The 27,960-nt window shown below is 60.2% G+C and overlaps 3 protein-coding genes and 1 pseudogene across 6 annotated transcripts in view; 2 read left to right on the top strand and 2 right to left on the bottom strand.

The window, feature by feature from the left end:
- HIC2 (HIC ZBTB transcriptional repressor 2) overlaps positions 1 to 6,703 on the top strand; it is a 28,312-nt gene extending 21,609 nt beyond the window's left edge. For 2 of the 3 annotated variants that reach the window (XM_045585524.1, XM_036449125.2), the window contains one exon: positions 384 to 6,703. In XM_045585524.1, coding sequence (XP_045441480.1) covers positions 412 to 2,208 — 1,797 coding nt within the window. In that variant the 5' untranslated portion in view covers positions 384 to 411 and the 3' untranslated portion in view covers positions 2,209 to 6,703. The remainder of the gene's footprint in view (positions 1 to 383) is intronic. The other variant, XR_006742360.1, reaches the window with a different exon arrangement.
- Positions 6,704 to 10,188: 3,485 nt separating this feature from the next.
- On the top strand, positions 10,189 to 14,410 carry TMEM191C (transmembrane protein 191C). The gene is made up of 10 exons (XM_036449130.2): positions 10,189 to 10,537; positions 10,793 to 10,916; positions 11,059 to 11,109; positions 11,255 to 11,332; positions 11,491 to 11,547; positions 11,690 to 11,749; positions 12,487 to 12,551; positions 12,621 to 12,693; positions 13,203 to 13,243; positions 13,333 to 14,410. The coding sequence occupies exons 1-10, from the start codon at positions 10,383 to 10,385 to the stop codon at positions 13,535 to 13,537; spliced, it is 909 nt and encodes a 302-aa protein (XP_036305023.1). The 5' UTR covers positions 10,189 to 10,382; the 3' UTR covers positions 13,538 to 14,410.
- A 619-nt stretch (positions 14,411 to 15,029) lies between these two features.
- LOC118725687 lies at positions 15,030 to 17,001 on the bottom strand (annotated as a pseudogene).
- Positions 17,002 to 17,983: 982 nt separating this feature from the next.
- The window catches only part of PI4KA (phosphatidylinositol 4-kinase alpha), an 83,897-nt gene continuing 73,920 nt past the window's right edge, over positions 17,984 to 27,960 (bottom strand). For both annotated transcript variants that reach the window (XM_036449122.1, XM_045585521.1), the window contains 14 exons: positions 27,569 to 27,622; positions 26,704 to 26,824; positions 25,930 to 26,059; positions 25,459 to 25,529; positions 23,706 to 23,778; positions 23,555 to 23,625; positions 22,342 to 22,451; positions 21,905 to 22,009; positions 21,688 to 21,813; positions 21,273 to 21,393; positions 20,741 to 20,900; positions 19,987 to 20,076; positions 19,476 to 19,559; positions 17,984 to 18,428 (listed from right to left, as the gene is read on the bottom strand). In XM_036449122.1, coding sequence (XP_036305015.1) covers positions 18,377 to 18,428; positions 19,476 to 19,559; positions 19,987 to 20,076; positions 20,741 to 20,900; positions 21,273 to 21,393; positions 21,688 to 21,813; positions 21,905 to 22,009; positions 22,342 to 22,451; positions 23,555 to 23,625; positions 23,706 to 23,778; positions 25,459 to 25,529; positions 25,930 to 26,059; positions 26,704 to 26,824; positions 27,569 to 27,622 — 1,368 coding nt within the window. In that variant the 3' untranslated portion in view covers positions 17,984 to 18,376. The remainder of the gene's footprint in view (positions 18,429 to 19,475; positions 19,560 to 19,986; positions 20,077 to 20,740; positions 20,901 to 21,272; positions 21,394 to 21,687; positions 21,814 to 21,904; positions 22,010 to 22,341; positions 22,452 to 23,554; positions 23,626 to 23,705; positions 23,779 to 25,458; positions 25,530 to 25,929; positions 26,060 to 26,703; positions 26,825 to 27,568; positions 27,623 to 27,960) is intronic.

Here is a 27,960-nt window from a genome sequence, read left to right as displayed (position 1 = left end):
GTGTGGCTGCATGTTCACATGGGAAGTTGGCCTTCAGTGTCTGCCACTTCCCCGCTCCTCCGAATCCTCTGCTGTCATTGTTAGGTCCCTGGGGCCTGTGGTACTTCCTTCACTGTGGAGATGTCCATGGGCTGTGAAGTCAAGTTCTTTCATTGTCCTGCTTTCGCTTTCTCATCAGTGCAAGTGGGGCCAGTGCCGCTGCCCCTTTTGGCAGTCTGAGCGCCAGGTGGCCAGTGTGAGTTCCCTCCCTGTGTCCTGGGCCTGAGGAGGTGGCCAGTGGCCAGGCCAGCTCGGGCCTCTCTGAGCGCACTGTGGCCCCCCCGGCCTGGAGCCGGTGCACTAGGTCCTGGTCAGCTAACTCACAAACCTGCTCTTGCTTGCAGGTGGTACGCGTGGGCAGGGCGCGGGGACATGGGGCCTGACATGGAGCTGCCCAGCCATTCGAAGCAGCTCCTGCTGCAGCTGAACCAGCAGAGGACGAAGGGCTTCCTGTGTGACGTCATCATTATGGTGGAGAACTCCATCTTCCGGGCCCACAAGAACGTCCTGGCCGCCAGCAGCATCTACTTCAAGTCCCTGGTCCTGCACGACAACCTCATCAACCTGGACACGGACATGGTCAGCTCCACGGTGTTCCAGCAGATCCTGGACTTTATCTACACGGGCAAGCTGCTGCCCAGCGACCAGCCCGCGGAGCCCAACTTCAGCACTCTCCTCACGGCCGCCAGCTACCTCCAGCTGCCTGAGTTGGCAGCCCTCTGCCGTCGGAAGCTCAAGCGAGCCGGCAAGCCTTTCGGCTCTGGACGGGTGGGGGCTGCTGGCATGGGGCGGCCCCCCCGCAGCCAGCGGCTGTCCACGGCTTCTGTCATCCAGGCTCGGTATCCAGGGCTCATGGATGGGCGCCAGGGGGCCCACACCCCCCAGGAGCTCCCCCAGGCCAAAGGCTCAGATGATGAGCTCTTCCTCGGCAGCTCCAATCCGGAGAGTGCGCACAGCCTGGGCCGGGCCGTCTGTCCGGCCAGCGGGGAGGCCGGCCTGGGCAGCTGCAGCACCAATGGGAGCAGTGGGGGCTGCGAGCAGGAGCTGGGCCTGGACCTGTCCAAGAAGAGTCCGCCCTTGCCCCCCGCCACTCCTGTTCCCCCCCTCACCCCGGATGATCCCGCCCAGCTGAGTGACAGTCAGCACGGCTCCCCCCTCTCGGCCTCAGCTCCTCCCGTTGCCAACAGTGCCTCTTACGCCGACCTGGGGGGTACCCCTGGCGAGCCCATGGATTTGGAGGGGCCCGAGGACAACCACCTGAGCCTGCTGGAGGGGCCTGGCGGGCAGCCCCGCAAGAGACTCCGGCACTCGGCCCGCAAGAAGGAGTGGAGCCAGAAGGAGCCCGTGGCGGGGTCCCCCTTTGAGCGGAGGGAAGCGGGGCCCCAGGGCTCCTGCCCAGGGGAGGAGAGTGAAGGCCCCGGGGACAGGGTTCCCAACGGCATCCTGGCCGGCGGCGTGGCCGGGGGCGGCCCCAGCGGGCCCTACAGGGAGCCCCCGTACCCCTGCAAAGAGGAGGAAGAGAACGGCAAGGACGCGAGCGAGGAGAGCGGGCAGAGCGAGAGCGAGGGGGGCGGCGGCCACGCCAGCGCCCACTACATGTACCGGCAGGAAGGCTACGAGACCGTGTCCTACGGGGACAACCTGTACGTGTGCATCCCCTGCGCCAAGGGCTTCCCCAGCTCCGAGCAGCTCAACGCCCACGTGGAGACGCACACGGAGGAGGAGCTGTTCATCAAGGAGGAGGGCGCCTACGAGACGGGCAGCGGGGGAGCCGAGGAGGAGGCGGAGGACCTGTCGGCGCCCAGCGCGGCCTACGCGGCCGAGCCCCGGCCCTTCAAGTGCTCCGTGTGCGAGAAGACCTACAAGGACCCGGCCACGCTGCGGCAGCACGAGAAGACGCACTGGCTGACGCGGCCCTTCCCCTGCAACATCTGCGGCAAGATGTTCACGCAGCGCGGCACCATGACGCGCCACATGCGCAGCCACCTGGGCCTCAAGCCCTTCGCCTGCGACGAGTGCGGCATGCGCTTCACCCGCCAGTACCGCCTCACCGAGCACATGCGCGTGCACTCGGGCGAGAAGCCCTACGAGTGCCAGCTCTGCGGCGGCAAGTTCACGCAGCAGCGCAACCTCATCAGCCACCTGCGCATGCACACCTCCCCCACCTAGAAGCCAAAGACCTTCTCCAGCCCGGGGCGCCCTGCAGACCCGCCTCCTGCAGGCCCGCCCCGGGAACGATGGGAGAAAGAAGTAAGGAGGCCCAGGGGCCAGGCCCGGACCCCAATCCTAAAGGGGGTGGCTCCTGGTGACACCTCTAGCCGGCCCCCCACCCCCCTACCCAGAGCTTTAATCCACAGTCTGTACCAAGGGAAGAGAGCAGAAGGAGGCCGGGTCCCGGGCCCCAAAGGTATTGTGGGTGTGCAGTCTACCTCCAGATCCCGCCCAGGCCCCTGCCCCTCCCCCAGGGCTGCCGCAGGGCCTGTGGGAGTGGGTCACGGGTCGTCCTCGGCCTTTTTGTACAGGTCAGGTCTGAGCAGGGGGAGTGGGGACCTCCCTCTGCTGGAGGGTCAGGGCTGCCTGTGTCCCTGTGCGCAGGAGTGCTAGTCTGTGTGGGCCGCCTTGGCTCTGAGGGGAGCAGTGCTGGATGGGAGGCGATGGAGGCCCCCCCCCTCGAGCCAGGGGGCCCTCACCGCCTACCTCTCCACAACTAAAGAGCCCTCTGGGCCGGGGTTGCTGTTATTCCTACTGATCTGTTCCTTTTTTCTTTGTGAATTTTGTTTTTTAAAACCAAAACCAACAAGAGTTTATTTTCCTCCTGGCCCCTCGGGGCTGAGCCTGGGTCTGCAGACTGAATGTATGGGGCGCCGCCCCTCCCGCCTGGCTGCAGGCCTCGGGGCGCCACCCCTCCGGCCCCAGAAGCCCTTCCTGGCCAAAGGCTTCCCTGGGCCCCAGCCGCCTTGGCTGCCTCAGGAGAGAGAGTGCTTTTCCTATAGTTTCCGAGGAATCTTTGTTTAGAGGTACTTGTTTTTTATTAAGAGAAAGACCAGTGTAACGTTTATGTGAATGTTTGAACTGGAAGGTCTGGGGTTCGAGGGGGGAGGGGGGAGGCTGGACCGGGTGCTAGGGCCGCCGGTACTCGTTTTCCTTTGCTTTGTGTGCGTGGTGTGCGCAGTGCGTGTGGACAGACGTCGCGCTTTCCTTCTTCCTTTCCTGTCCTGTCAGGTGGAGAGACTTCTGACCTTTTGCTACCTCTTGAAACACGGAGAGCAGTAAGCTGGTGGCTGGCAGCGGAGACAGGGACACTTGTTTTCCTCTTGTTGTTGCACCACGACCTCCACATGCACAGCCCGGGGCCGCCACGCAGCACCTCCGCGAGGCTCCTGCCGCTCCCCAGGCTGCTGGTGTGGGGTGTCTCCCGGGCACAGGGCTGGCCTGAGTGGCCGCTGAGCCCGGGAGCCACACAGCTCCTCCGGTCTGGGCCCAGGCGAGGGCGCGAGTGCTCCTGCGCCAGGGGAGCCAGGTGTTGGGCATCGGGGCGATGGGCGCCAGCTCTTTCTGCTCCATCCTGTTCCCTGGGCCTGAGAGAGCGTGAGCTGGGGAAGGAGCAGTGTCAGCCAGCGTGGAGGCGTGGGGAGGGCTGACCAAAGCGATGTGTTCCCCCCGGGGGACAGGACGGGAACTGGCCCGCTGCCACTCCATCTCGGGGCTGGCTACCACCCATTGGCCCAGCCCTGTCTGGTGTCACCCCTCGCCCCTCACTGGGCTTTCTCCTCCAGCCTCAGCACCTCCATGGGCCAGGCCAACGTGCCGAAGTTGGCTCCACTGTCCTCTGCCGACCCGAACCACAGGGCTGAGCCGGTGGCTTTGTCTTCTTCATTTTGCTTCATGCTTGTGCTTTTTTTCCTCTTCTTTTTTTCTTTCTATTTTAAGTTCAGACCAAAAAATTCCGGAGTCATCCTTACCCCTAACCCTTCCAGAGGCCCTCCAGTGAAAACAGAGCCTGAGTTCAGGGACCCCAGTGGTGAGTGGTGTGTTTGGGATGGAGGGCTCCTGGGTGCGCCCTCGGGCAGTGCCCGCAGCCCTGAGCCAGGGAAACAGGCTGTGCCCAGGGTTTGGCTCCAGCCGGTCAGTGAGGGGCAGGACCTGCCTCAGGCCCCTTTGCTCTCTGACCCCACCCCACCCGTCAGCACTTAAGCCACACGACACAAAGTCTGTACTGCTGGGGAGTGGCGCACGCCGGCCTGTGGGTGGCCTCCCTGCCGCGGAGCCACAGACGTGAGGTGCCTCGGGAAAGTAGGCCATTCGTTTGCAGAGCTTCAGGGACTGGGCGCCGAGGCCCCTCACTCGGCAACGTCTGTGCGACATAGTATTGTACCCACCTGAGTATTGTTCCGAGCCTTCTCTGTATTTTAGCAAGAAAGCAAAACACTAGTTTCCTGATTAAGGTTTTAAGGGTTTGTGGGGCAGGGTGGACTGACACACACTTGGTTTTGTTTTCTTTTTCCTTCGAGTTCACGTGGCGTGTGCCTGTGAGTGTGCGTGGAAATGTGTTAGGAGCCTCACAAGGAAATCAGGCCATGGAGGCCCCGGGCGGCTTACAGTTCTCTGCTTTAGTCACTTAATTCTTGAATGTTTTGGAGAAACAGGAAACAGAAAATAGCAGTTGTCATGTAGGAAAGAGGAAAAACAACAACAAAAAGAAAAAAGAAAAAAGAAAAAAAAAAAAAGCTCATACCCAAATTCACAAAACCTATTTTTTAAACCAAAGCACATTTTGAATGAGTATGGAACCTCAGCAGGCTCAGAAAAAAGATGCTAATATATTTATCTCATTGTTTACATAAACTTTTACAGTTTCAGACCTCAGCAGCTGGAAGGCCAGTCCCAGTGAGTCCTCACCTCTGGAGGCCCCTCCAGGTCGCCCAGGTAGAGCCCCCTGCAGAGGGCACCTCGGGGGCGGGCAGTTCACCTGAGCCTTCTTTCCCAGCCCCGCCTCCAAGCCCAGCTGGCACCAAAGAGCTTGGGCCAGTGCTGACTGGACCCCGGCCTTCTGGCCACGCCGGCCAGCTGGCACCGCGGGGTGCTGTTGGCTCTGACCACAAGACCGAGGCTGGGCTTGGGCCTGGGATGGCGGTGAGCCCACCTCTGCTCTGCCTGAGATCCTGGGGTGGGTTGATGTGAGGGTCCCTTTCAAGCCAAAAAGCCAGGACCTTTGCACATCCATTGATTCTGGCTGGTCCCGGTCCCTGGGGACCCACCCCACCACCGCCACCACCACCAGTGGCAGGAGGGGCTTACTGGGCTGGTCCTTACCAACACAGACGGTGCAGACACTCTGAACAGTGTTGTTTTTGTATCAATATGTTTGTGCAGTAATGAATGTATTTATTTCTCAGACTTGGGGCGAGCGAGAGGCAGCCCGGGCTCTGCCGCCGCACGCCCCTGCCAGACCGAGCCACTGCAGGGGCTCGTCCAGGGTTGCAAAACAAAGACGAACCTTTAAGCAAATAAAAATCTCAGAGACTCGCAGCATAGCCATACACCTCAGCCTGTGAACGAGCAATCCGGACCCAGACGGCTTTCAGAACCGCTCGCAGCCATGCGCGTGCTTCCTGTTAGTCACCACTCGGGGCCGGGCTGCCCCCGCCCCCACCCCATCAGTATTCACTGGACTTGACCGAGTGCAGGAGTGCGATCTGGGCTGGCTGGCTGGCTGGGCAGGCAGACCCCAGCCGCCATCCCTGCAACCGTCCTGAGCTGGGGTGAGGCCTGGGCAGCCGGAAGGGCAGGGCTCAGGGAAGAGGTCACTGTATCCGTCCTGTCCCCCGACTTGGAGGACAAAAGCAGAGGCGCCAGGTCTCCGGCGAACAAACAAGGGATCTCCGCTCTGCCCCTGAGGGACCAAGGCCTTGCTCTTCCCCAGAGCCATGTTGGGGCAGGTGCTATTGAACCTGTGAATCCGATGCCAGGAGAGGGGATGGAGAGGGAACTAACCAGAGCCTCAGTCTGACATTCCAAACGAGGGGGTGGGTGTGCACTGTGGGAATTGAGGCTGCCCAGTACCCCCCAGCTTCAGTCACCCCACTTTTTCTACCAGGATCTCCTCCCCCTACCTCACCTTGCTATTTATTGCTGTAATTTATTGACCTCAGAAATGCTGCATAACAGACCTCACTTGGGACAGGGAGGCTCTCCAGGCCTCCCCCTCCACTTGGCGGGGCCCTGTGGGGCCAGGTGCTGAGGGGAGCCTCTCTGTACCCACCCATCACTTGCTTTCCCCTTCCCCCCTTGGGGGACCCCAGGTTGGGCACTGGCCCATTCATAAATACCTCGAGGGGGAGGGAGAGGGATGGGGTTATAGCTGTTTTGTTTAATTGGAACTGGAAGAGGGATCATGTCCTTACGTTATGTCCTTCCCAGAAAGGGGGAGGGACACCGTGATCGCACTCCTGTACTGGCCACCGCCGCTGTCAGTCATCATGTTCACTTCCCTCGAGAGTTTGGATAAATTCAGGTCAGAGCTGCAAGTTCGCAGCCCTCACATGTCATAGAAAAGCAATTCACCTACGACTGATCTCTCCATTCAGAAGTGTGCAGTCTTAATGTACAGTGATGAGAAACTGTTATTTTATGATCTTTTGATTAAAAGCTTGATTGAAAACTACCTTTTGGGCTTTCGGGGCCTGTGTGTTCCATGGCTGTTCTTTCTCTCTAAGTGACAGACTGCTTTCCTTGCTGACCAGCTCTCCGGGGCTGGCATCCTCTTGGGCAGTGTGGGCCTCAGTTGGCGGAGGCAGTGGGTGTGTAAGGAGGGTGTGGACCTGGTGGCCTGGGTGGGGGGAATGTCTCTCCCCGGGGCCACCTGTTGGGGCAGCCATGTCGGCTGGGGCAGGGCAGCGGCTCTCATTTCTCACTCCTTCTTTTGCTTCCTGCTTGGCCTTGGAAGGACTGCCCAGGGTCTCCAGCCCCCTTTGCTCTCCGGTCCCCACTCCAGGGAGGCTGTTGAAGGGCGAGGCCACTGACTGGGGTAGGGAGGGGGTACGAGGGAGGAAGAGAGAATGAAGAGAATCACCAGTCTCTGGGGGCAGGGCAGGTGAGATTCCCTGGGGGACTTCTCCCAGCCAGCAGAGCCGCGAGCCCAGGGTGAGTGAGAAGGAGAGGAGTAGGGGTGGGGCTAGGAGGTCAGTCAGCGAGCTTAGACTCGGGCACCATGAACTGGCATCCCAGGGGCCCCAGGGCCGCAGTAGATAAGCCCTGGGTTCCAGGCCTCCAGCAGAGCATGGGGCTTGCTGCTCTACATCACGGTAAGTGCCATTCAGCTGTTTTACAATTTGTGTTTTATCAAAGCAACACCTGAGCTTAGTTTAAATCACCATATGGTTCTTTTTTTTATTTTAGGTTTTTATTAAGGAGAGAGGAAGGGAGAAGGGGAGGGAGAAGCATCAATGACGAAGTCAATGTTTGCCTCAGCCCTTCTATGGGGACATTTTCTAAACGTGCAGCAGAAGTAAAGGAAGCCTTCGAATGGCTCCCCGAACCTGGTAAAGCCAGGCACGTTATTTAAAGGTTTCAGTGCTGCCAGAGGTCCCTGTGGATGGTCCCTGCCTCTGGGTCTGTTAGGTAACATGGACACCGTCACCGACTCTCTTTCCAGAATCTGAATGAGTGTGTGGACACGTGAGACCTGTGCTCGAGTGGCTGGGCACCGGATCCATGCTCTCCAGCCAGCTGGCATAGCCCAATCTCAGGCGGTAGCCTTGGGCTGGAGGAGGGAGGAGCCAGCTGGCATAGCCCAATCTCGGGCGGTAGCCTTGGGCTGAAGGAGGGAGGAGCCAGCTGGGAGGAGCTGGCTTCACCCCAGCCCAGGGACCTGCAGGTACTGTGCACCTAAGGGGAGGCTGTTGAAGGGCCAGGCCCTGACTGGCTTACCGGGGGAAGACAGTCACTCCGTGGGGACGTGGTGCCTTAGATGGGTAAGTAGGAGGGAGAGGGAGGGTTACCTGGCTGAGTGGCGCCAGCAGGTGGCGCCGAGAGAACAAGAATTAACCTTTGCCTAAGGGGCTGAGAGAAAGGAAGCAATGCTGTGATGGAGGTTTCTGCCCTCCTCCCCCAGGAGCAGAGGAGAGAGCCCAGTGCAGGGAAGGGATGAGTCCTTGGTGTCAGGGGCCACCTCCACTTCTCCCCCAGTGAACCTGGCTTCCGGGGAGTCCTCGTGGCATGTCCCGGCCGGGTGAGCTGGGAGCGTGATGGGCAGCCCAGTCTGCTGGGCACTGGCGCTGACTAGGACCGTGTCAGAAAGCTTTCACCTTTCTCAATATATTGCAGTGCTTTTCCCAACTACAAATGTCTACTTTCCTTATTATAAAGATAACAAATGTTGACCCTAACAAACAACACAGGTACGCGAAAAAGAGAAAATAAGAAAACTCATCATTGGATCTTTAGGAGTGACCTAGATTTTAATAGTAAAAACAGGGCTTCCCACCCTAGCCGGTTTTGTTCAATGGATAAGGGTCCAGGGTTTGATTCTGGTCAAGGGCATGTACCTTGCTTGCAGGCTCCTCCCTGGCCTGCAGTGTGTGTGTGGAGGCAACCGATTAATGTGTTTCTCTCACATAAATGTTTCTGTCCCTCCAACACTCTCCCTAAAAATCAATGGAAAAATACCCTTGGGTGAGGATTAACAACAACAAGCAGGGACTCTAACTGAACAGAGGACGACAGAAATGGGTCAAGTAGGACCACAGGATCAAGGTCAGGGAAGGTGATGCCCGAGCAATGTTTCCAGGGAAGGCTGTTCCATGTGTACAGGTCAGTGTATGAAAAGTACCGAGACATACCATGAGCTGGATTGCTTAGGGCCATGGTCGGCAAACTCATTAACCAACAGAGCCAACTATCAACTGCACAACGATTGAAATTTCTTTTCAGAGCCAAATTTTTAAAACTTCTAGCGCCACTTCTTCAAAATAGACTCTCCCAGGCTGTGTGTGGTATTTTGTGGAAGAGCCACACTTAAAGGGGCCAAAGAGCTGCACGTGGCTTGTGAGCCACGGTTTGCCTACCACTGGCCTAGTGGATGTCTGGGAGGCTAACATGGCCACCCAGGGAGAAGACAGTGCCTAACCCAGACTGGGGGAGGAGGCTGGCTCTCCGAGGGACTTTGAACCTGAGTCCTGAAGAAGGGGCAGACCTGGGCCACACAGGCTGACTGGGGAGGCAGGCAGGTGCTTCCGGTGGGAATTGGGAATGCAAAGGCGGGGCTGCTGCTGGAATCAGACCCGTCAGCTGCTCCCTGGCAGGGCTTCGAGGCACCAAGGTCAGGGTGGTTTGTTTCCATGACTACTGCAGCCCACGCTCCCTCCCCCGCTACCTCCAGGCCACTGAGGGGAAGCAGCTTGGGTTTCCTGAACAACTTAATTAGCTCCTGGCCTCACCCTGAAGAGGCTTTCCTTATCCAGATAGGAGTGTGGGGGTGGGTGGGAGAGGTTGGACTGCCCAGAGGGACACCCCTGCCCTGTGGGCATGCCCAGAGCACCCATCAGCTCACCCTCAGTTACAGGAAAGCCAGTGTCATGGCTCATTATGGCTAGACACTATTTCCAGCTTCTCCCTTGAACTGAGCGGGGACAGGGCACCCGGCCTGCCACTGTTCTCACTGGACCCCGGTTTTCCCATGATGCTCGCCCAGTGTGGGTGGTGGGGGTCTTGGGGACACTACATGGTTAGGGGAACCATTCAGGCTGGGCCTGGAGAGAGAAGTGACCACAGGGCATGGGGGCACCGTGCCCTCCAACAGGACTGACAGACCCAACCGCGTCAGCTTATATTCTCCAACAGCCACAGGAAAACGGAAAGGAAAACGTGAATTTTAAGTGGATCAAATATATTAAAAATATTTCAATCTATAGTCAGTGTAACATTACTAATGGGTGTTTACAGAGTGCACCAGCCACTTTGCAGAGCTCAGCAGCCACCATCGGGAGTCTTAGTGCCGGGGCTAGCTCAGGCCTCGGTGGTGCTGGGCTTAGTGCTCAGAGCCTTACCCATGTGAACTCATTGATTCCCTCAACCTCATGAGGGAGAACCTAGTCATAGCCCCCACGTTACAGATAGAGAAACTGAGGCACGGGGTCTAAGGCTGTACCACATTTACTGATGGCTGCCTTAGGAATGAGTGTATGCCCTAGTTGGCCCCGAGAGAGGAGGGAAAGACTACGGGAATCTTCCTCCCCAAAGGGACCTGCGTCTGGGCACCTCCTGCCGCCCATTGTGACGCGCGCGGGCTCCTGGTCCCCGAGAGACAGGCGGCAGCGGCGGCGGCGGGCGGAGCTCGGGGAGCCATGGCCGAGACGCAGGAGCTGCTGCTGCAGCTGCAGAAGGACAACCGCGACGGGCGCCTGAGGAAGCAGGAGCTGGAGGAGCTGGTGCGCGGGCTCGAGGCGGAGAGCGAGAGCCTCACCGGCCGCCTGCAGGACCTGCGCGAGCGCGAGCGCGGGTGCGGCCCCGGTCCCCGCGGCGGGTGTGCGACCGTCGGTCCGGCCGACCCATCCGTTATCCTGCCCTGTCCGGCCCTAACCTCTGCGCTAGGCCGTCGGGACCGGGGAGCTCCACTCAGGGGACCCACGAAGGGGAGGATGGAGTCGGGCGCGCGGCGCATGGCGATCGGGACGTAGGCTTCGTCGGCCCCACCAACGGCCGGGCCCCCGGTGCCGCGGTGCCTGAGCGCCAGCACCGTCTGTCTCCCCCGCAGCCTGCAGCGGAGGCAGAGCCAGGCGGCGGGCACCCTGGGCGGGGAGGCGCGCGAGGCGGCGCGGGAGCGTGCGGAGCGGGCGCGCGGCCTGCTGGAGGCCGCGGAGCAGCGCAAGCGGGACCTGGTGCGGCCCGGGGCCCGGAGGGGCAGCGCCTGCGGGGGGCGGAGCCCTGGTGGGCGGTGCCCGTGGAGGGGCCGGGCCCGGTGTGGGGCGGGGCCGCGGGGAGGGCAGGACTTCAGAGAGGCTGCCATCTCCATCTCCGCAGGAGCAGCACAACCGGCAGCTGCAGGAGCAGTGGGAAGAGCTGTCAAGTCAGGTACCTGCAGGAGATGCCGTTTCTGGCTTCCCCTAAAGTCCCGCTCTAGTTCCTGCTCCCTTTCAGCCCCATCCCCGCCGCCCGGGGTGTTCCTTCCCCCACCCGCCCCCAGCCGGCGAGCCCCCCTCACAGAGCCCCCCCGCAGCTGTTTTACTACGGAGGCGAGCAGCAGAGCCTGCAGCACCAGGAGCAGCAGCTCGAGACCCAGCTGTTAGCGCTGCAGGTGCGGGGCGGCCCTGCGGGCTGGAGGGCGGCGTGGCGGGGCCATGGCCACGAGGGAGCGGGCGTGGGGGAGGGGAGGTCCTGGGGACCCGGGACGCGGCCCTGAGGCGCGGCCCGATGACGGGCGGCGGCTCCTGACTGTCTTGTATTCAATGGAAGAAACAACTGGAGTTGCTGGAGGCCAAGCAGGCCGTGCAGGCGGAGGGCCTGCGGCAGGTGGGCGCGGAGTCGGGGTCTGAAGGGGAGGGCGGCCGGGTGTGCAGGCGGAGGCTAGGCTGGTGCCAGAAAGTGTAAAGGGGTGTGTGATCCCGACTCCGCCCCCACACCCCCCATCTAATCGAGGCTCCTCGGATCCCAGGGCGCACAGCGGACCGAGGAGGCGTGGGCCAGCTTCCAGGAGCAGAGCGGAGTCCTGCAGGTGCCCCCTTCCCTCGCCCTAGGTCCTAAGAGCCGCCAGCCTCCGCCTCCACCGCAGCCTTCTCTCCGCCTCCCCCAGAGCCGCGGCCCGCCTCAGGCCCCGCCTCAGGCCGGGTCCCCGCCTCAGGCCCAATCCCCTCCTCAGGCCCCGCCCCGCCTCAGGCCCCGCCTCAGGCCCGATCCCCTCCTCAGGCCCCGCCTCAGGCCCGATCCCCGCCTCAGGCCCCGCCTCAGGCCGGGTCCCCGCCTCAGGCCAGATCCCCGCCTCAGGCCCCGCCCCGCCTCAGACCCAGGCCCAGCCTCAGGCCGGGTCCCCGCCTCCGGCCCGATGCCCTCCTCAGGCCCCGCCCCGCCTCGGGCCCCGCCTCAGGCCCGATCCCCTCCTCAGGCCCCGCCCCGCCTCAGGCCCCACCTCAGACCCGATCTCTGCCTCAGGCCCCGCCTCAGGCCCCGCCCCGCCTCAGGCCCTGCCTCAGGCCCGGTCCCCGCCTCTGTCCCCCTCCCCGGCCCCGGCCCGGTCCCCGCCTCCCGCCCGATCCCCGCCTCAGGCCCCGCCTCAGGCCCGGTCCTGGCCTCGGTCCCCCTCACCGCCCCCGGCCCGACCCGGCCTCGCCCCGATCCCCGCCTCCGGCCCCGCTCCCTCCCGCCCCTGGCCCGGCTCCGGCCCCGCCCCCGGTCCGATCCCCGCCTCCACCGACACCGCCCTCCGTCCTGAGACCTCCCTCCCGTCTCCCCCAGGAGCTGCAGGGGAAGGTAATGGAGGCGGCGGCTGCGCTGGATGCCTCGCGAGCCAGCAAGGAGCTGTAAGGGGTCACCTGTGGGTGTGGGGGGCCTGAGGCCGGCACATCGCCCACCTCCCGCCTGTCCCGCAGCTTCAACGCCCAGCCGCGCCGCGGGCCGGACTGCGCGGGCTCCCTCATGGAGGAGGTGGCCAAGGCCGAGTGTGTGAGCCTGCGTCCGGGCGGGAGGGCTGGAACCGACCGCCCCCTCCGGGATACCCGCACCCACCGGGATACCCACACCTACCGGGATACCCACACCCACCGGGATACCCACACCCTCCGGGATACCCGCCCCCTCCAGGATACCCGCACCCACCGGGATACCCGCACCCACCCACCCACCGGGATAGCCACACCCTCTGGGATACTCACACCCTCCGGGATACCCGCCCCCACCGGGATACCCACACCCTCGGGGCCGCCTCCCCACGGGCCCGCCTCCCCACGGGGCCCGCCTCCCCACGAGGCCCGCCCTTGACAGATCCCCTCCAATGGGGCTCCCCCTCACACCCGCTTGGCCCGCCTCCCCACGAGGCCCGCTTATTGACAAATCCGCCCCCACGGGGACCCCCACTCCTGTGAGCCCGCGATTCTCGTCCCCCCACCTCCTGTGAGGTACCTTCCGCTCCCCCGCGGTGCGCGTAGAGCTGGACGCCGCTCCTGTTTCCGCAGAAGAAGCGCCTGTTCGGCGGTGCGGGCGCCGTGGGCGCCAGGTGAGGCGCGGGGCGGGCGGCGGGGTGGGCCGGGCGCAGGGACCCGGAGGCCGCGGCGGCTGGTCCCTCACGCGGCCGCCGGTCCGCAGGCTGTGGGCGCTGAGCGCGCTGCAGGTGCTGCTGCTGGTCCCGCTCGGCGTCCTGGCGCTGCCGCTGCTCTACCTGGTGCTGGTCAACCCCGCGGCCCTGCGCCGCCTGCTGCCGCGCGTGGGCTCCGCCGCCGCCTTCCGCCGCCTGCGCTACACGCTGTCGCCGCTGCTCGAGCTGCGCGCGCGCGGGCTGCTGCCCGCCTAGGACCCAACACGTCGGCCTTGGTCACCTCACCCGTCTCCGCGTGGTTTTTGGGCGTCTGGGGGGCCCTGGGGAGGCTCCTGGGGGGGCCCTGGGGAGGCTCCTGGGGGCGGGCCGTGCGCTCCTCGGCCCGGCGCCGGCTCTGGCACCTCGTCCTCTGGGCACGGGCCTTCCAGGCGGACCTTGCGGCTAGAGAGGCCGTTGGGCGCCCCGCGGCACCGGGGCTCCCCGGGCCGGTCCTCCAGCTTGGGCAGGGCGCCCCCTCTCGGCGCTCGCTCGCTCCCAGGGGCTCCGGGCGGCCCCGCGGGAAGACGCTTTCCTAATGGCGTCGGCTGCTGCCTGCAGGACGTTGGTCTGTATCTCCTTACCTCCTGCAGCGGAGGGTTGGTGTCTGTGGCGGTCTGTTTCCTCCACCCGCCGCGGGTGGGGGTTAGAACCCCCTACGGCGCCCCTTTGCTGGTTCTCTCTCCACGTGGGCTCTCCAAGAGGCAGGACACTTGGGCAGCTTCCCAGGGGTCCGCTTCTGTGTCCCTGTTCGCCACTTGGGTTTTTTCGTTCAGGGAATGATGGCCCTTCCTTTGTATCATCTTGTCTGATACAAACACTGCTCGATTTTATTTACGGTTTTCCTTCGGTGGTGAAATGGTTCAATGGAGCTCCTTGTGTGGACACACGAGTTCGTGTTGTGGCCTTGAAACCAGTGCTTTCTTGTTGATTTGTACTCCCTAGGTTTTGTTTTGTTTTGTTTTTGGCTTAAATTTGTTTATGGAATTCTTATCAAATTTTCAAATTTTATCAAATTTAAGAATTTTGTGCAGGGTGTCCTAAAAAAATCCATTCTTGCCTGTAAGTCACAAAGACATCCTTACACTTGAAGTATTCTAGTTGATGTAAATACTTTGTTTTCCCATTCATACATTGGGACTCATGGGTTTATGTTGTGAGGATCTTGCATTTTAATACACACTTGGCTTGTCAGCCTGGGATTTTGATTATACTGGATTTAGAGGTCAATTTGCAGAAAGTGTGTCTTGCAATCCTCTGTTGCTCCTTTTTTTAAAAAAAATTTCCCCTAAGCATAGTTTGTATTTTTTTAGTGTAGAGATCTTGTACGTTTTTAACTTTACCCCCAGGTATTTGATGTTTTTTGGATGCTATTAAAAAATGGTATTGATTTTCAAAAGTTTATCTTCCAACTGTTCATTGCTAGCAATACAACTGACTTTAAAAATATATATTTTTATTGATTTCCGAGAGGAAGGGAGAGGAATAGAGAAATAGAAACATCAGTGATGACAATCATTGATCCGCTGCCTCCTGCACGCCCCCTACTGAGGATGGAGCCTGCAACCCCGGGCATGTGCCCTTGACTGGGAATCGAACCCAGGATCCTCAGTCTGCAGGCCAGCACTCTATCCACTGAGCCAAACGAGCTGGGGCACAACTGACTTTTTTTTTTTTTTTTTTTTTTTTTTTTTTTTTTTAATTTGCTTGGCCTTTATATTAGTAGAAAGTAAAAAAACAACCACCACCAATGACTATCCTAGATTATGCCGAAGCAGGAAGGAGTGAAGATGGAGACTGGAGGCCGGAAGGGAGCAGCGGTGAGGTTATCACATTAGCATGAGTGCTTGGATGTGAGCAGGCGGGTGGATGGACATGTACATGGAAGTCCTGTCCAGAGCGTCGCCCAGCTCCTCGCTGATGGCTTTGTACTTCAGTTTCTAAGTCATCAATGCTTTTCTCCTACGTAGTGACTGACCTCTCCGCAAGCTCAGCCCGCGTCTCAGCCTCCTTCAGCTTGTCAGAAAGGATCTTGATGCCGAAACCAGTTTGGCTCAGTGGATAGAGCGTCAGCCTGCAGACTGAAAGGTCCCGGGTTCGATTCCAGTCAAGGGCATGTATCTTGGTTGCGGGCACATCCCCCCAGTGGAAGGTATGCAAGAGGCAGCTGATCGATCTCTCTCATCGATGTTTCTAACTCTCCCTCTCCCTTCCTCTCTGTGAAAAATCAATAAAATATCAATATATATTTAAAAAAAGAAAGGACCTTGACCTCGTATTTGTCTTCCTTCTGAGAGGACTTATTGTTCTTCCAGCTGTTGAACGTGGCCTTCTGAGAGCTCCGCCCGCTCCTCTGCACGTCCCGGGCGCTCTCTGTGATGACCAGCTAACGGGCCACCTCTTCCTGCTGGTGGTCGGCATCTCAGCCATGCGCTCAGCCTCTTTCAGTTGGATCTCCTGAATTTCCATTTTCTCCTCTTCCTCCTTTTTGGGCTCGACTTAACATGACTTTCATTCCTCTCTCGCTCTCATCGGCTGCCTTCTCAGCAGCTTCCTCCTGTTGCCAGACGCTCTCAGGCTCCATCCAACTCTTCTACCAGCTGGATGCGTCTGTGCAGAGAAGCGACCTCGGCTCCGGGGGGCTCCCTCCGCTTCCTCTCGCGGTCCAGCTGGCACTGCAAGCTGCCCTCTCACTCCCCCGCTGCATCCGCCTGCTCCTGCTCCGGGCTGCGTATCTGCCTGCAGCGAGCTGCTCCCCGCCCCCAGCGAGCGGGCCCTGGCGAGCAGGCTGCGATGGGAGAGGCTGGCTGCTGCGCTCCCCAACGCCCGGCCACCCCGCCCAGCCTCACCGCACTACGCTGGCGCCCCCTGCGGCCCTGGACCAGCCCAGCGAACCGCAGGGGGGCGGGTGTGCGAGCACCGAAGGCAGAGGCGAGCACCACAGCTGACGTTTGTCTATTCCCTGTGATATTGCTGGACTTCCGTTCTTGGGTCTTTTCTGTACACTCCTTGGGGATCTATAGGCAATTTTACTAGTGTCTGTGAAGCCAATAAAATTCTCTTTTCCAACCTTAATTACTGCTGGCATTTTAAAAATATATATTTATTGATTTTTTTTATTTTTTATTTTTTTACAGAGAGGATGGTAGTTAGAAATATCGATGAGAGAGAAACATCGATCAGCTGCCTCCTGCATACCCCCTACTGGGGATCTGCCCGTAACCGTGATACATGCCCTTGAGACTGGAATCAAACCTGGGACCCTTCAGGCTCACGCTCTATCCACTGAGCCAAACTGGTTTCGGCTACTGCTGATATTAATGCCTAGCATACCGAACAATGCACGTGGGAAGTGGTGACAAGTACCGTCGTCTTGCTCCTGAAGGGGGGAATGCCTTTGGTTTTTCATCATTTTATAAGTATTTCATCAAGATGTTAGCTGTTTTTCTTAGGGGACCATTGTCAGATTGAGGAAGGGTCCTCCTGTTTTTAGTCGGCAGAGTTTTTATTATGAATGGGTATTGAGTTTTGTCCAGTGTTTTTTGGAACATACTGAAGTAATCATAGGGTGTGTGCCTGCTTCAGTTCGTGAATGTGAACTAAACTGACTACTTCTTGAATGTGAAGCTAGCCTGGCGTTACTGGGATAAGACCCACTTGTGATGGTTGTGCTTCTTATACATTGTGTTCAATTTGGTTAAAGATTACTGCATTGTCTCTGTCCAAGAAAGGGATACCACTCTGTAATTTTATTTTCTTGGTATGGCCTTGTTTTGTTTTCTTATCAGGGCTATGCTACCTTCATAAAAAAAGAATTGGGAAGTGCTGTTTCCTCAGAGTATGTAACATTGGCATTATTTCTTCCTTAGATGTTTAGATCAGTGATTTCCTTTTTTAAAAAATATATATTTTATTGATTTTTTTTACAGAGAGGAAGAGAGAGGGATAGAGTTAGAAACATCGATGAGAGAGAATCATCAATCAGCTGCCTCCTGCACACCCACTACTGGGGATGTGCCTACCACCAAGGTACATGCCCTTGACCGGAATCAAACCTGGGACCTTTCAGTCCGCAGGCCGACGCTCTATCTACTGAGCCAGACCAGTGAGGGGCTCTCATCTGCTGTTTAACCAATAGGTTGCATTTTTAATTTTAGTGACTTATTTCTAGATGTCCAGTGTCTTGTTTGGTCTCAGGTCTTGACTTCTTACCTGCTTAAACTAATTAGAGGGTCATATAGTGAGGGGGGTAGATGGCTGCTGCCAGGAGCTAGGGCCACAAAGGTTTGGAGTTCCAGAAAGGAGTGCTTGAACATGAACTACAGGAAAGTGGGAAGAGACTAGAGCAAAGCAGGACACTGAGTGATGCCTGTGCCGAGGAGTGACGTGGGCAGGACCGGCCAGGACTGCCAGTGGCGCCCACAGGACCCCAAGGGGAGCGGTTAGGGAGAATGCAGCTCCTTTCGGAACATCTGTATGGGGGAGTCACCTTTGGGTGGCAGCTCTAGCGGGGAGGGGCCCTGGAAGGCCTGTGGGTGCGGGCTGCACAGCTGGCTGGCCCTCCCCTCGTTCCTGAGGAAACCCTGTCCCTCTCTCCCTGCACCTCCAGGAATCCCTTTTCAGCTGAGTGTGCCCCTGGGACCAAACAAGGAACCTGATCCTCGGTTCAAACAGCACGTCTGCTGGTTTTATTTCCTTCACATTGGTTAAATAGGAAGCTGGATATGATTTTCATACACAAGAAAATACTTCATGTACCTATGAAAGACGACAGGTAGGGAATGTGCTCAGTGCAAACAGAGTTCCGCCCGTGCAGAGGCCGTGCCACCGTGATTGTCGTTTTGGTCTCACCACGTGGTCCGCGCCGGGGGAAGGAGTGGTGGCCAGGCTCTGCAGGGTGTGCTTTGTCCTATAAAAATAACTCCACTGGATGAAATGACAGGGCTCCTGGCCGTTCGCCCCTTTGACCTTGTACGCGGTGGGGCAGCGGAGGGCTGGCAGGGCTCCGTGACTGCGAGGGGCTCGGGGGCCGCAGCAGCTGGTGCTCCGTCGGCGCCCTCAGTAGGGGATGTCATTCTGATAGTACTGGATCATGTCGTAGGTCCGGCTCCTGGGGGGCAGGAGGGAGAGGAGGCTGGACGGGGCCCTGAGCCCTCCATGTCCTTCACCCTGACAGCTGCCTTTCAGAGTCCCTCCCCCTCCTCCCTGGACGAACACGTGTAAGGCTGCAGACCCTCTGGCCTCCTGCCAGCCCCTCCCGCGCCCGGGCCCTCCTTCTTCACCAACAGCCATGCTGTGCCCCCAACTCCTGCTCGGCCTCTGAGGCCACCTCTCGCTCAATGGGCCCAAAATGCGGGCTCCAGTGGATGGCCCCTCCTCAGCCAGATGCCTGCCCCTGACCCCAGAGGTCCGTCTACAGGAGCTGCCTCCCGCCTGTGCAGGTGCCACTCTAGACCTTCCCTGGAGTGTGGCACCCAAATGAGTGATACTGGGCTCAGCCACGTGCCTCATTTCACCAGCAAAACCAGCACCGGAAGCATTTCCTGGTATTGCCTTCCAAACCTCTCTTGCTGACTTGGATGTCATTCCCCCCCGCACCTGGAGCTACCTCCCCCGTCAGGACCACATGGCGCTGCTCCTGTGCTGTCAGCCCAGCCAGTGCCCACCTGACCCGTCCTGTTCTTCTTAGGACCCACTGGGCACCAGTTCTCAGGTTCCAGCAGACTCTGCCCAGAGTCCTGACCCACCTCTTCTCACCAGTAGCAGTGCCGTGAGAGCCACGTGGTGAGAGCTCCCGTTTCTCACGGTGATGCCGAGTGGCCATCCCCACCCTCCTCCTGCTGCTGCTGCTTCTCCCCCGGTCCTGCCGGGCCTGCACGCCCCCCACAAGGACCTTTCCTACTGGGGCTCCCTTGGCCTCAGGCTCGGCCTCAGGTGGGCGTGGTTTCTGGCCGTCAGGCCCTACTGGATGTCCCTCAGCATGTCCCAGCCCCTCTGCCAGCACCCTGCAGCCCTGAGCGCTCACTTCAGGGGGTTCGGGGCAGGCTCCCAGAACGAGCTTCCTTGTCCCCTGGCCCAGGCCCAGTCCCAGCAGGTGTCTGGAGAGCACCGAGGTGTGGGGGGCGACGCAGGGGAGGGGGAAGGAGGGACGACTCGCCTGTTACTGAGGAAGCAGCTCTGAATGACCTTCATGATGAAATTCGCAGCCTCTCGCTCAGTCATGTTGGGGCTGAACCTGTGCCTGCGGAGAGGCTGTGTCAGGGCTGCCCTCCCCACAGGCTGTGCTCTTGCCCAAGGACTAACCTGAGCACTTCTAGGGATTGTTCGGCACAGGTCAGGCCCGGGCCATGCTCCCTCCTGAGGGAGCACTGTTCCCAGCTGGCCTAGAGGCTGTTCCCGTCCCCAGCACCTCCTGGGCTAAGGGGCCCCTGGCTGAGGCAGGACTAGCACAGGCCACGCCCCTGCAGCCAGCCGTCTGGGATGGCGCTGCATCCTTCTGGGTCCGTCCTCGGCGGTGGCTGGTGACTGCCTCGCCCCGGAACCCTGTCTGCTCTGGGGTCCCAAGGAGAGCACTCGGCCTCGATAGGAATCAGTTACCCCTCTCAAGAGGACCCTACCTTGGGGGGAAGTGCCCCCCCAAATGGCCTCTGTGTCCACCCAGGACCTACTTCAAGAGCTTGATTGTCTGACCACGAAAACAGGGCAGGCCCGTGTCCAGCATGAGGGTGACCAGAGAGACGACTGCGTCCATGTAGGGCCTGGGGAGAGGCAGGGAGGGAGGGAGGGGACAGAGGCCGGTGAGTGGGGTGGCCTGCTCAGTCCTGTGGCCTGGCCATCTCCTCCCCCTCTGCCACCTTTCACGTCTCTCCAGGGCAGGTCTGCAGCCCCCGGGCTGGGCTCACCGTCCCCGAGCAGACCGGGCAGTGGTGCTCTGGTCCCCCCGCCCGAGACCCCAGGGGCTTCTGTGCCCCGGGAGGCAGCGCGGCTGCAGCACAGGGTGCCCTGACCCTCCTAGAGGGTGTGCACCAGGGGGTGTGACGTAGCTCTGACAGACTCTGGGCTGCGGGGCCTTGGCAGTGACACCAGGACAGAGTCTCGGCATGCATCCTGGGTGGCCGTGCTCAGGTTGGGTGAGTGGGGTGTTGAGTGGGGTGCCTCCAGGCACTGACAAGTGAAGTCCGGCCCAGGAGCCGTAGGACGTGGCTGCACTGCCGCCCGGGCAGGAGGAGACACTGGCACAGGCGGGCAGAGAGGGGCGACGGGAAGCAAGGCCCCGGGCTACCAGGTGGCCTCCAGCGCCCCCTTGCGCTCTTTGAGCCTCGGGCCCTCCATCCACAAAGGGACCTTCTCGGGGCTGGCTGTGCTGGCTGAGTGGCAGCCAGGACTGGAGCCAGGCTGTCCACACCCCTGCCCGGGACTCACCGCACGGCCAGGTAGCCGCGGACACACATCTCCATGAACCACTTGAAAGGCGTGGCCTCCATCTTGCCTCCCATGATCATCACCATCTCATCTGTCAGCTTGATGTCCGGCTCCCAGCCAAGGTTGCCGCCTGGCGAGCTTTCAAACATGAAGCCGAAGTCTGCAGAACCCCGAGAAGCCATTTGTGAGGGGTCAGATGCCAGGGAGACAGAGGGTGTGCTTCAGCCGGGGCTGGGAGCCACCAGCTGCCCATCCCCCTGGACTGGCCACAGGTCACATTTACTTAGGGGCGGAGAGGAGCAAGCAGAGGCGAGAGGCCGGCACCGAGGCGGGTGACCTTGGCTCTGGTTTCCAACCTCAGAGTTCTCCACGCCCCATGGCCCCACTGTCTACTCACCCCCGGTGCCCAACAGCTCAGCCCTCAAAACTGGACTTGAACCCTGACCCTCCCCAGCTGGGGGCGCCAGCACCCCTGCACCTCCTATGCTCCAGGGGGAAGGGAGAGGAGGAGGGCGGAGCCGGGCGGGCTGACCGATATGGATGATGTGGCCCTTCTTGTCCAGCATGATGTTGCCGTTGTGCCTGTCCTTGATCTGCAGCAGGAACAGCAGGAGGCTGTAGGCGGCCATGCTGCGGATGAAGTTGTACCGCGCCTGCGTGAGAGAGCCTGGTGCTAACGGTGGCCGTGGGGGCTGTGCCTCCCGGCGGCTCCGAGCCCAGGGCCTCGGTGCAGGGGCGGTAGGCCCTTCCCATGCCCGTGAATCAGCTTTCTCCTGGGGAGTCCATTTCGAGGGTTTCTTAAATACCCAGGAAGGTTGCTGGGTGCCCTGGCTTTACCCCCAAATGTAGGAGGACTCAGACAAGCAGGGACAGGGAAGCAGGGTCCCCCTGAAGGGCAGGGCAGAGAGCACACACAAGCCTAGGCTGGGAGCTGTCCTGCCGGTCACCTGCTGGAAGGCCAAGGTGGACTCGTCCCCGTACTGGCGTGTGAAGTAGTCATACATGCCGAAGTCCGTCTGGCGGCCCAGCTGGTCCCGAGAGGTGCAGTCGGGGATGCACTCGATCACCCCGCACTAGGAAGAAAGGCCAGGTGCCAGGCCTGTGAGCTGGCCGCACTTGGCCAAGGCCTGACGGGCAGCTGGCGGGCTCCTGCGGGGAACTTACCCCGGGGGCGGTGGCCACCACTCGGTAGGGGAAGACAAAGAGGTCCAGGCCGACCAGTTGGAAGATGTTTTTGAAGAGGTCGATGATCTGCAGGGCCAGCATGTCCTGGGAACCGAGGAGACACAGGGTAGGGGGCCAGCCTCCTCCAGCTCACGTGACTCTTGGGGCCCCTGCCCGCTGAGAGAGGGATGAAGGCTGCGGGGCCTGGCCTCACTGACCACCAGGCCCTGGGCTGAGCCCCACTGCCTGGTGGGGGGTGAGAGTAAGAGGCACCCAACCTCAGGGCAGCTCCCTCTCGGCAGCTAGTGGGTGCAGAGCAGGAGGGTTCCTGGAAGGGCCCGGGTGGAGAAGGCCCTGACTTACTCTGCAGCACCGGACCCCACAGAACCAGACTTGCCTTGTGCGTGTAAGCTCTGACTGACCGGGCCTGGCCGTACCTGTCGGCAGTCATCTCCCACTTTGAAGATGGCCGCCTGCCAGGAGATCTTCTGGCCGTCGGCCTCCTGCGCGCTGCCCTGGTCCTCGGCGTCGGAGCAGCACCGCAGACCTGTGTGGTGGGTGCAGAGGCTGCCTGTGAGCCGAGGCAGCGAAGGGGCCAGGGCACACCCTGCTCATGTGCCCGGAAGGAGCCTGGGAACCATGGATTGTGAGTGAATGCAAAACCCTGGGCACGGTGAGAGCCCAGCAAAGGTCAGGGGGTGCCAGGGGAGTCATCGGGCCGGGGGGCTTTTCCTAGAAACATTTATACTTAATGGGACTGAGGACAGAGCTGCTTTTCATGAGAAGTGAGGCTGCAGAGTGCCTCGGGTCAGAGGTGGGCACTGAGATGGGGCAGGGGAGTGTGTCTGGACCCTGGTACCCGGGAGGACTTGGTGGTCAGGGTTGAGATCAGGCCGGGAAACCCACGTGTCTGCACTGGCTGGGGCCACACCCCCTGCACTGGGTTGACTATCATCCCTTCCACATTCATGCCCACCAGAAACCTCAGAATGGGGCATATTTGGAAGAAGGGTCTTTGCACATGTGAACGAGCGAATGAGGCCACAGTAACGGGTACGCTTTATCGGAAGAGGGGGACTCGGACACGGCACACAGGGAGACGGCCAGGTGGGGACAGGGCAGAGGTTGGAGGGATGCAGCTTCAAGGATGGCAGCCTGAGCAGAGGAGTACGCCTCTCAAAGGCTTGGCCGCTTTGTCTCAGGAAGCGATCTCTTGGACTGACTTTGGGGCTAACCTTTCGGGGTCTCTGTCACTGCACCTGAGCTCTGTGCCACCCCCAAGTAACGAGGCCTCACTATGAATGGACGGACGACCACTCTCTCTCACGGGGTGCTGCTAACAAACTAAACACGCTAACGGAAGGGGCATTAGCTCGGCTGGTGTGGTTCGGTGTTCGCATATCGACCCAGGCACCAAGAGGTCACCAGTTCAATGCCCTGTCAGGGCACAAGTCTGGGGCTACCGGCTGGATCCCCAGGAGGGGGTGTGCAGGAGGTGGGCAACTGGTTTCTCTCTCTCTCTCCCTCCCCCTTAGGGGCGGCAATAAAAATATATGAACAAAAAATGTTTTTTTTTGTTTTTTTTTTTTAAGAAAGTAGATTAGAAAGGGGAAATACTTGAATCCCAGAATACAGAAATTCTCCACTGACCTTCTTTTTCAAGTTCACTGACTCCGCATCGTTTCACCTTAAACTTAGCCAGGTACGGAGCTTTGGCGGCGCTGCAAGACACAGAGAGAAGTGCTCAGTGACACAGCCGACGGGAGCCCGGGCAGGGGCGGCTGAGGGAGGCGGCCTTCACCTCTGCATGGGTGTCCCCGACTTGTAGTCGATGTCCAGCACGATGGCCTCGGGGTTGCTGGGCAGGTAGCAGCCTGCAGGGAGAGAGGACAAGTCACAGGGCGCCTGAGCGTGGCAACGGCGAGGACACGGCCCGCTGCCGCCCAGAGCTCTCCGCGCACAGTCCGCCCTGCAGACGGGCTGGTGCCCGGGGCCTCTGGTGCTCCTCTGGGCACTGGTGACGCTCGTTCCATGGCCACGAGCGGCCTGTCCTCCGGCTCCGTGCTCTCTCCGTCCTTCCTGAGATCTGACAGAGGAGCCACCCCTTCCGGGAGCCGCTTCTCCAGGAGGACGCCCTCGGCCCTCAGCCTGTCTTCTCCCTGCGCTGGCCACGTGGCACGTTGGTTAAATATTCAGCTGACAGGCAGGGAGTGTGTGCTGCCCATGCTGGCGCGGGGCTGCTCTCAGAGGACCCTCGCAGGAGCTTTCTGCCCGCTCTGCTCGCCTCAAGTTCTCGGACTCAGCCCCCTACCAGCAGCTCCCACTCAGCACACACGTCACGTAGGAGGACGAGAGAAACCCCGCTGCTGGCCGGGAACGGGCAGGTGCCCGGGGGAGTGTGCTCCCTGCGCCCCCGGGCGGTGGGAGAGCTCCGGGAGGCGGGCTTCGGGAGGGGCCCTGGGACAGGAAAGACTGGGGAGCCTCCCGGGGAGAGTGAGGCCTAGCTGTGGGCTGCAGATGGGCTGTCCTGCCGGGGGATGAGGGGCAAACCAGGACCACAAGGTCCCGCCCCTCCCTCTCACCCTTCACCTGCCGGCTCTAGCCTCACAGATGCCATCCTTACTCCTCTGCTCTAGAGCCCCACTGGCTCCCCAGTGCCTCTGGGAAAAGCCCCAGCAGCATGGTCTGTGGGGAGCAGGGGGCTCCCTGATGAGGCAAATGGAGGCCCCTGTGGACTTGAGAAGCTGAGCTGTTGTGTGTCTGAGGGCAGGAGCTCAACAGAACAAGCCAAGGAAAGAGCTACGCTGAGACCCATATGGGCAACCTTGCCGAGGGCAGCTGGTGGGAACATTTGCATAGGACGCTCGGGTTTTGATAAAATAAGTCTGTACCAATGGTTAAAATGGAGAGCTGTGGCTCCATGATTGAGCATCGATCTATGAACCACGGGGTCACATTTTGATTCCCAGTCAGGGCACATGTGGGCTCAATCCCCAGTGGGTAGCGTGCAGGAGGCGGCCGATCAATGATTCTCTCTCATCACTGATGTTTTTCTCTCCCCCCTTTCCCTTCCTCTCTGAAAAAAAAAAAAAAAAAAAAAGGAAAGCTGTGACGTAAAGCCTGGATTTGTACCTTGACTTGAGAAAGCCCAGGTTTGACCGCACTGGACTCAAATTCTGCATGACAACAGCTTCAGGCACAGGGAGCAGCTTCCTAGGGAATGTGGGCACCCTCATCCCGACAGATCCTCACACACCTCTGATGCCCCCATTCCAGGCCCAGTCCCATTGTCTGTGTGGCCGACACTGGAGTTCAGGAACCTTCTAGAATAATAGCTGCTGAGGACAGTGTCTTGGTCTTTAGAGAAACCGCAGGCAGCAAGGAAAAGAAAACTCAGGGGCAGATTCTGGGAGGGCACTGGGGGCAGCCAGGGCCCAGGCTGGAGGCCAGCCCCATTGCTGGTGTCATGCCCCCTCGGCCCTGCCCACACTCCTCGGGGAGGGCAGTGCCCCGGTCCCTGCAGGAGGCGGCCATCTCCTCAGCCTCCGGCTTACCAGGCTGTACTTTCACTTCAGACAGAGCTGAGAGACAAGCCTTCTTCCTCTCGTCGCCTTTAGGGTAGGGCCTGTGGAAAAGACAGAAATGCTGTGTCTTCTGTGGGAACTGGCCTGTGGGACTTCTGGGGGTGCCAGGACCCCCCCGTCTGACCACCCTCTCAGTGTACATTCTAGCTCTAGCTCCTCCTGGAGGCCCTCCAGGCTCAGTGCCTCTAGGAGCAGAGTTCCTGCCATTTAACAGTGGGCGCGTGGAGGAGTCTGGTTTTCCTCACTAGACTCTTCCGAACTAGGAGAGAGCAGAGTGGCCTCGGGCTGGGGGACAGTATCTGGAACGCGACTAGGATGTTTATGAAGCTCAATGGCTGTGCATGCTGCTATACCGTCAGGAGGGCAGAGATTGCCACCCAGCTGTTCACTCGCACCACCCAGGCAACCCCCCCTCGCGGGACGGGCAGGAGTGCTGCTTACTTGATGATGGCCGACACGTTGGTGATCTTGTTAAAGAAGTCAAATTCCCGCTGGTAGAAGTCCTTGGCCGGGCCTGACAAGGAGCCTGTGATCTCCTCCACCAACTGCTCCAGGAGGTCACCAATGTCGGCTGACGGGGAAAGGGAGAGGGCGAGCCTGCAGCTGAGCCGCAGAAACGCCCTGAAGAACCCGCTTGCTGGACGCCCGGTCTGGCTCTTCCCCGGCACCGAGACCCGCCGTCACCAGAGAGGTCTGCAGACCCCCAGGGTCCCTGAAAAGCTCAGTGAACCCGCAGTCAGCACCACTGTGGGAGGTGTCCGCCTGCCTCGGTGTGCTGACTTGTGAGGCTGCACAGGCAGAGAGGCCAAGGGTGCCGGCGCTCACTGGCACCTCCTGGCTCTGCTCCGACTGACCCCCCGCAACCAGTTCTCACGCCCGGTCCGTTTTAAGGGAAGTCTCTCTGAGAACCGCCGCCCTGGTTCTCATGTGGGGCCACTGGGTCAGGCACAGGGGCCACTGCTTGGGAGAAGCAGCTCAGCTCGAGCAGGAGGGTCTTCCAAGTGCCTGGGGAGGGGCAGGCAGGGAACCTGCAGGGGGCGCTAGCAAAGGCTTCCTGGTGGGTGGGGACCTGCCCCCGCTGTGTGTTAAAGGTGAGGCATTGCAGCCAAAGGACGGAAAGGAGAGGGACTGCAGGCCGGGCCAGCTGCGGGGGGGGACGACCCACGACATGTTAAAAATTGGAGGGAAGCTGAGGGAAGATGACAAAACACTCACGGTCCTTCTGGTGGCCCTCTTCATCGAGAAAGATGTTCGTCTTCATGTTCCAGATGAACTGGTGTGCCAGCAGCTGGGACTTGGATGCCGCCCACAGGATGTACTCGCGCACGTAGCCCATCTGCAGGACGGCAAGGTCACGTCAGCCCCGGCTTGGAGCCGCTCTCCAGGAGCGACTGTTACCCAGAGCAGGAGCAGGCGCCACTGTTTCCAGCAGTGAGCAAACTCAGCTTTTGGGTCTGCAGTGAGTATAGCCCACCGTCCAGATCAAGTTCTGGCCGGCTGGCCTGTGGATAAGGCCCCCAGGTGGTTTTCTGTGCCGGGCTCTGTGCTAGACTGAGGACACAGGGAGAAGACAGCCTTTTACAAGCCAACGAGCGAGGCCTCAAAAGAGACAACCTGGCTGACTCCTCAGTCTCCGACTTCCAGCCTCCAGAACCGTGAGAAAATCACGTCTTGTTGTTTAAGACCCCCAGCCTGCAGCACTTGGCTATGGCAGCCCTTGCAAACTAATACATCATCTCATCCAATCTTCACTGCTGAGACCCGCATCCAACGAGTGGGAACCCAGGCCAGGCCGAGAACACTTCCAGAACTGGCTCACTGCAGAGTGAGACGGGCCTCAGGGTGAGTGGGGGCCTCCTGGCCATGGACACTGGTGACAACCATGGCGGGGATGGGTGTGAAAGGAGCTCAGGGACAGTGGTCACAGGTTGGTGGTCCCGCTCCCAAGGCAGGCTGGGAACACCCCTGATCACCAGGCTGGCGTTAAGGCTGGAGGGCATGTCCTTGTGGCCAAGGGTTCCCTCCCCAGCGCCCGCACAGCTCTGAGGGAAGAGGACAGCAAGCACAGGCAGAGCCTTACCTTGTCATACCTGAGGGCCTGCACGATCTGGGGGATGTAGAACAGGATGGCGTCCTGCAAATGAGGAGGAGTGATCATGACCTCAGAGAGGGAGGACAATTCCTCACCGCTAGGAAAGGTGAGAACGACTCAACGTGGATGGACGCCCCAGGGTCCCCCCTCCCAACCTGGGACTGGCCGTGCTGTCACTCAGCCTCCAGGACACTGTCCTCGCTGGAGACCACAGCAGGACTGAGAACCTGGGAAAGCCCAGAGGACAGCAAGGAAAATGGCTCAAAACACATAAAACACATCATCAGTGAGAAAAAACAAGAGGAGCAAGGCTCCCGTGTCTACAACGGGAGAAGGCCCACCTGTGTTCACTGCTGGGGGCCTGCCTGGGGACAGGGGCT

This window comes from Pipistrellus kuhlii, unplaced genomic scaffold (genome assembly GCF_014108245.1).
Source record: "Pipistrellus kuhlii isolate mPipKuh1 unplaced genomic scaffold, mPipKuh1.p scaffold_m20_p_20, whole genome shotgun sequence".
NCBI lineage: Eukaryota > Metazoa > Chordata > Mammalia > Chiroptera > Vespertilionidae > Pipistrellus > Pipistrellus kuhlii.
The sequence above is the reverse complement of the archived record's forward strand: the minus strand, read 5'-3'. Positions and strand labels throughout refer to the sequence as shown.

Excerpts from the sequence above, each read along its gene's own strand:
- TMEM191C (XM_036449130.2), top strand. The coding sequence starts at position 10,383 with ATGGCCGAGACGCAGGAGCTGCTGCTGCAGCTGCAGAAGGACAACCGC. Across the intron at positions 10,538-10,792 it reads CTGCGCGAGCGCGAGCGCGG|CCTGCAGCGGAGGCAGAGCC; the intron begins GTGCGGCCCCGG and ends TCTCCCCCGCAG. Across the intron at positions 13,244-13,332 it reads GCGGGCGCCGTGGGCGCCAG|GCTGTGGGCGCTGAGCGCGC; the intron begins GTGAGGCGCGGG and ends GCCGGTCCGCAG.